A 7,578-nucleotide genomic window follows, 5' to 3' on the forward strand; every position below is an offset into this window, starting at 1 on the left:
GTCTACATCTGTTGCATTCAGCACATGTGACTAGTAACATTTGATTTGATTTTATCTGCTGGTTGAAGATGATGTGGTTTCAAGTGAGAACATAAATAACTAAGCAATGACATTTAGGTCTGATAGTTTTCAAAGAAACTCTCAATCAGGTTTTATTAATATATGTCTATACCATTCAACAACATTTAAAACTACAGTCTAATTATTAAACGAGACAACAAAAATATTTGTTCCAAAGGGAAATCTTTATTTTCATATATTAATCAAAGCAAACATTCCTACAGAATCTAATAGTAATAAAACAGAACACATCACATCTAACACCGATACAACCTCAGTCTACAGAGAGGATTGACACATGAACTCAAGCAAAGCCCTCTGTTAGTCTACATGTCAGTGATCAATAAGACAGAGAACATTTGATCTCAGGACAGAGTCAAAGCGAAGGAACCAGCAGCCTCTCTCCACAGGGATGTGTGACTGAGGCTTCCTACCCAGAACAGTCAGCCTTCCTCAGGGTCTTGGTGACTGGAGTCTGGGATTTCTGCTGGGCTTCACAGGTCACCTCTCCTGCCTTGGTCCACTCCTGGGCAGAGAGAGTCAGGGTGCTGCTCCAGCTGTATAGACCACCCTTCTCCAGGACCCTAGAACTGGTCTCCTGGTTCTTGCTGGTCCCGTCCACTTTCCAGTTCATGGTCCAGTCTGAGGGGAAGCCCTTGTTGGCCAGACACGTCAGTGTGGCTGTTGTTGTACTGGACAGCTCCTCACTAGAGGGGGGCAGGACAGTGAGGGTGGGGGCACTGTTACCTGGAACAAACAGAACATATCAACTAAGTAACTACAACAAGTACAGCTACAGTAAAATATTATCTTCAGCAAAGTACATGTCAAAATATGGTGAATTGGAAATGCCCTCTAAATATGAATGTTAAAGTTAGATTGTTTAAAAGATGTGGAGAAAAACCTAAAGTAATATGATACAAGGCAGATTTATGAACCAAACAAGTAGAACGTGTTTAAATAACTAGAGTTACTAGTCATACGGTGTCGGTTATACATGTATTACAGATATTGTTTAGGAATGGATCTGATCAGAATAGCCTACTCATATTCATAGTATTTTCATCACATATCATCCATGTTAGATCATGAAGTCAGTTATAACTGAGATCCTTTGTCTTCACACTAACAGTGAAGTCTACCATAAACACAATGCAACAATGATGAATACTATATACAATACTATTAGTTATTATACCAGAATTAGGAATTATATACTGCAATTATACGAATCAGACATACAAATAAACCTACAATTGATCATTTTGATTTAATAAATATTTTTTTGAAAGAAGGCTCAGTCAAGCTACATTTAACAAAAAATATTTGAGTTAAAGGTTGTTTTTTTTAAATCGCACACAAACAGTAATACACAATGCAACAACTATATTTCATATTATTAAATAGTTATCATACTAGAACTATCCTCTGCAATCCATCAAACCACACATTTAAATAAACACCTACATTTGAAAATGTTGGTTAAATAACATTTCATTTGAAAGAAGGCTTAGTCAAAAGTAATAGAAAGAATCTAAAAAATTAGAAAGAAAAGTATGTAAAATCACAATATTTTTACGGAGACAGAGTTTCAGAAAGTAAAATACCCCAAACAATTATCTGAAAGAAATATCAAAGAGCTTGTTACTTACTTCCAACATCAAGTCTGGTGCCGCTACCAAAAGTGTACCACAGTGTTACAATCCCTTTTACTGATCGTACAAAAACCTCCTGCATGTTTGGCATGCAGGAGGTGCATAATTTCTTTAGACTGTGGTTCAAATAATTAACTCTGCTATAGTATGAATACTTTTCAGAAATTATTTAATCTACTCAATTAGAAATAAAGTGTTTTTGATTTTGATTTTTAACATTGACCAAAACTGACTTTTTCTTGTACATTTCCTACTAGGTGAAGTATGTTGATTCACACAACTAATCTAAAATATAGACTAATCGTTTCATAGTTTAAAGGCAGGTCGAATTTGATTAGACATAATAACATTCATATTCATATTGGCCATAGTATGTGTAGGCCTTGTGTATCTTGTTTAAATCATCTAAAAAATTTAATTTGAAAAATCCTCAACATCAAGGCAAAATGTATAGTGAAATTGAAACGGGACATCAAAGGTGAATAAAACAGTAAATTGTGTTGTTTACTTACTTCCAACATCAAGTCTGGTGCCGCCACCAAAAGTCAACCACAGTGATACAATCCCAGTTACTGCTGGTACAAAAACCTCTCTGTGTTGTGTTGCTGCAGCTGTTACAGTGAAGATCACTCATACCGAATCATAATCAACACAAATACACTTTACCATCTTCCAGGTAGAACAAACACTTCATATTAGCTGTTTCTAGATAATATAAATATGAATTGTATCTTAAATCCAGATAAGAGTATTCTTTCCTTCCTCTGTGCATCAGGTGTTCTCCTAGTCTGTAGGTACAGTCCAGCATTAGATCAGTGTTGCTAGTATTCCTCCATATTTTCCATATGAAAGACAACAGCAGCAGCAGTAGTGATAGTGATCCATATTGTATATTCCTTTATTAAACATGTTGATCTCAGATTTAACAGTGGTGGTAAAGTTACAGAGGACAGACAACACTACCAGAGGAATCCTACCAGCTTTAGTTTAGAGAAGTGTTCACTAACTGATTAGAGGAACTTATATGAGAGACCAAGCATGAGTGAACAGACAGTTCATTATATCTGATCATCATCAGAATAACAATATAATGGTGGTGTGACATAAAGTTACCATACATTAGTTATCTGAGTAAACAGTTGCTGTTTGATATAATTAAAGGGGCAGCAGGTAGCTAGAGGTTCGAGTGTTGGGCCAGTAACTGGAAGGTCACTATTTTGAATATCCGGGTCGACAAGGTGAGAAATATGTTGATGTACTTTGAGCAAGGGACTGGCAGACCCTGGTCTCGAACCTACTCTCATAGGATGTCTCAAGGGGAGTTGGGATATGCAACAAAAAAAAATCTAATTCACACATGGTCATAAAACACACGTGTACATGTGTGAAATAGGACACATTTAAGCACCCACCTAATTATTATAAAAGAAAGCTCAAGCAGGCCAAATTATATTCTGATGGGAGCCTACTTGGAAACTGAAATAGATTTGAAACATTCATTTGCATAATGCATCTGCTCCGCTGCTCTGAGAGCATTTATATCCCTGTGAGTTTAACACTTCATGACTGAGTGCTGTCCTTCATGACAACAGAACCCACAACAAACATGACTTTTATCGTGAGCATTTTGTGGATATTGATATTCTTAATTCAGAGTAAGATTTTACAATGTATTGCTCCTAAAATGACTTCCTTACAAGTGATATGTAATCTAAGTATGTAATATTTAATTGAAATATGTAAACTGAATAATACCTACAATTAGACAAAACAAACACAGATCAATTAAAAGTTATTGAATGTCTCTGTTTCAGAATCCAGAGGACAGGTCACTGTGACTCAGACTCCTACAACAAAAACTGTTCTCCCAGAACAGACAGTTATTATAAACTGTAAAACCAGTGCAGATGTAGCAGATCATTGTTCTGGGGATTACACCTGTATGGCCTGGTATCAACAGAAACCTGGAGGAGCTCCTAAACTCCTGATGCACTCTTCAAACAGACTTCAGTCTGAGATTCCATCTAGATTCAGTGGTAGTGGATCTAGGAGTGACTTCACTCTGACCATCAGTGGAGTCCAGGCTGAAGATGCAGGAGATTACTACTGTCAGAGTTTACACTACCCCAACAGTGTCAGCGTGTTCACACAGTGATACAGAGCCATACAACAACCTCCCTCAGTCAGACTGCACAGTGACTGTACTGCTACAGCTGGGACCTACTGCAGGTACAGAGGGGGAAGAGACAGTGACATGGAACACTGACTGAACTAAAATACACTGAGCTAAATATATCAGTGATGGTGACTATAATGTTAATTTATCCACCTTCATGTGAAATCATTCCTGAACTGACAACACCCATAGGTCCAGACTACATAAATATGCCTTCCCTTTTGCTGTGGTTAACAAACCTTTTATTTAACATTTCAGACAATAAGTTGAATGGACTCTATCTATGTGAAATAATAATGTCTCCCATGATTTCAGAATAAATATCCCCATCTCTGTTATGTCCCTCTATTGGGTAATGAGTTTCAAGCAAAGATTGAACAATATTTACTGAGATCATTTAACATGATTATAACCCACTAAAACAACCTGAGGCTCCGTCATACAAGAGACAGTGACATGGAACACTGGTTAGTGAAGTCAACTTAGAATATGTTTAGAAAGCATCATTCAGATCACATGTTCCCCATCATCATCATCAATCTAGTGCACCTTCAAAAGTTATTTGAAGTTCTGAAATACCCACAATACCGGTCCAACATGCAAAATAAGATGTAGATAAGTAAAGAAAAATAAGGTGATGTTACATCAGCATCAGCCCCCCTAGATACAATCCCCATATGAACATCACAACCAGGTATTGATGTGATCATCTAGCATTATATGAACTATTTTAATGAGCAGGTTCCTGACTGTTACATCCGTGAAGGAGACATGAGGCTGGACTCAAACAGACATATTATCTGTCCTTAATTACATGATGACATATCTGTTATGTCTCCTTCCCTGAATCCACCATAGAGGTCTAAACAATTCCACTCCCTCACATCTGGCCCAGTAAAGGGTATTTCAGGCAGTGAAACCGTTCAACTGCTAGACTGGAAGCTGTGGGAATGAAACTGAGATTTACATAGAACAGATAGATGTGATTGTGGACAGCGAGGAAGAAGGAGAGCTGAGTGTAGTGGGAAGATGTGTGTTGAGGAAGAATGGCATCAGACATGATAAAGGACAATCTGGACCACTAAGAGTGACATTGTTTGAGAAGGTGGAGCCTTGCCTTTTGTCAGATCCAGTTGTGGTTTCATGGTGGGTGGGAAAGGAGTTGGGGGTAATTGAATCAGTGAAGGTAACCTGTAGTGGACTTGTGATATTTGTTTGTGTTTCTTCTGATCAGAGGCTGCGGACACTCTGTATCACTCAACTTGGGTCAAGAGCTGTTTCTTGCTTTACTCTTAAGAACAGGGCACCATTGAAAGGGGTGATTTCTAGGGTAGCATTAAGTGTGGATGTAGCGAATGAAGTTAAGTTGAAAATTCCTGGTGTTTGTGACGCCCGCCGTTTGGTGCGACGCTGACCCGGTGGTGAGCGTGGTGAAACAGAGGAGTCATTGTCAGTCCTTTTGAATTTTGAGCCAAACATGTTAGGATATATTAGTTATCCTGTCAGAGCTTTTGTGCAGAATCCACTGCTCTGTTTCAGGTGCAACATTTATGGTCATGTTGTAACAGTGTGTAGGAGGGAGATTCCAAGATGTGGGAAGTGTGCAGGAGGGCATGGGACAGAGGATTGTGCAGTTTCGGTGGATAAAGTTGTGTGTCAACTGTAGGGGTGCTGATGTTGCTGGAGGTCTGAAGTGTCCGGTGCGAGAGAGGCAGGTTGAAGTGGCCAGAGTAGTGCAGCGGGTGTCATATGCTGAGGCAGTGAAGGAAGTAGAGGAGGATGGGTCAAGGTTGGAGGGATCCTGAGAGGATCCCAGTGAGTAGAAGATTTGTGCCAGCATAGAGGGAGTTATGCTTCAGTAAGGTTGTCTTCTTAGCATTCATAGAATTGGTTATCAACTGTTCCACAGAAATGGTAGGTAAAACACAGAGAATAGATGTTGTCGTGGCAGCTGCAGAGAACTATTTGGTTATACAAGATTAGACTTCAGAAAGCTACATGGTGTGTTGAGGGGTGGTGTCCCGTCCTCCCAGGTCGTTGGCATGGTGTAGGAGCAGATAGGGTCAAAGTAGTGGAATGGGGTAGTGGGTTTTAATGTGTAGGTGGTAGGTGAAGAGAAGTAACAGGGTGTACGGGATGTTATTGCAGAAGAGTTAATGGGGAGGTGATTTTATTTTTACGAAATAGTGGTATATAGGTGTAGGGTTAGTTGGTGTGTAAGTTTGTCCTTTTAGGAACAGGACTAATGAGGTGGAGGTTTATGCACCTTTAAAATAGATGCAATCCGCCAACCCAACCCAATTCAGAAGAAGAAGAAGAGCTCTTCAACTACAGTTTCCCTGGGGACCAATAAAGTCTGTTTGCATAGAGAGGACACTTTGCATAGACAGCAAATGCTCCAGTGCTCTGGTAGTGTTTATATCCCTGTGAGTTTAACACTTCATGACTGAGAGCTGTCCTTCATGACAACAGAACCACAACAACCATGACTTTTATCACCATCTTCATCTGGATATTTGCTTTCTGCTTTCAAGGTTAACATTTTCAGAATTTGTTGTTGAAAAATATTTATATCTACACAAAGGTATAACATACAGTATATTAATGTTAATATTTATATTCAGAACTATTCATTACAACATGTAACATTTATTTCATATAAATGTTTTTATTCTATTTTCCAGGATCCAAAGGACAGCACACTGTGACTCAGACTCCTTCAGTGGAAACTGTTCTCCCAGGACAGATGGTCTCCCTTAAGTGTAAAACCAGCAGTAATGTTTACAACAATGACTTTTTAGCCTGGTACCAACAGAAACCTGGAGGAGCTCCTAAACTCCTTATTTACTATGCTACAACACTTCAGTCTGGGACTCCGTCTAGATTCAGTGGTAGTGGATCTGGGAGTGACTTCACTCTGACCATCAGTGAAGTCCAGGCTGAAGATGCAGGAGATTACTACTGTCAGAGTGCACACCTTGTAAGTGCCTGGGTGTTCACACAGTGATATAGTGCCGTACAAAAACCTCCCTCAGATGTCACAGTAACTGCACTATTTGGGTGTGACTGCAGATGCTGAGGGGGAAGAGATAGTGACATGGAACACTGGCTGAACTAAAATACACTGAGCTAAATATATCAGTGATGCTGACTATGTCAACTTATCCCCCCTCATGTTAAATCATTCCTTAAGTGATAACAACCGTATGTCTGGATTGCAATAGTATTCCTCCCATTTTGCTCATGTGTAAACATTGCCTTAACATGTGACATAATATATTGAACGGACTATTTGCAACAATAGTAATGTCTCACATCATTTCAGAATAAAAACCCCAGTCTCTGTAAGATCCCTCTGTCAGGTAGTGAATTTCAAGCAAAGATTCAACCATATTTACATCTGGAACCTGCTGCAGCTGCTCTGGGGTAAGAGACAGTGACATGGAACACTAGTGTAGTGAAGTCAACTTTGAATATGTTTAGAAAGCATCACTAAGAACACACGTTCCCCATCATCATCACCATCATCATCATCATCATCATCATTGTAGTGCACCTACAAAAGTTATTTGAAGTCCTGAAAAACCCAGGTTCTGTCATTCAAGAGACAGTGACATGGAACACTGGTTAGTGAAGTCAACTTTGAATATGTTTAGAAAGCATCATTCAGATCACATGTTGCCCATC

General features: G+C 39.1%; 2 gene segments (V, D, J or C); one reads left to right on the top strand and one right to left on the bottom strand.

Annotated features, from left to right (window-relative positions):
- Positions 1–232: 232 nt before the first annotated feature.
- Positions 233–1,812, bottom strand: LOC129838602 (Ig lambda chain C region-like). The segment is given in 2 exon segments: positions 233–807; positions 1,713–1,812. Coding segments are annotated over 2 exon segments (411 nt in total).
- A 4,532-nt stretch (positions 1,813–6,344) lies between these two features.
- On the top strand, positions 6,345–7,219 carry LOC129838917 (Ig kappa chain V region K29-213-like). The segment is given in 2 exon segments: positions 6,345–6,425; positions 6,576–7,219. Coding segments are annotated over 2 exon segments (372 nt in total).
- The last annotated feature ends 359 nt before the right edge of the window (positions 7,220–7,578 follow it).

This window comes from Salvelinus fontinalis, chromosome 39 (assembly GCF_029448725.1).
Source record: "Salvelinus fontinalis isolate EN_2023a chromosome 39, ASM2944872v1, whole genome shotgun sequence".
NCBI classification, from domain to species: Eukaryota; Metazoa; Chordata; class Actinopteri; order Salmoniformes; family Salmonidae; genus Salvelinus; species Salvelinus fontinalis.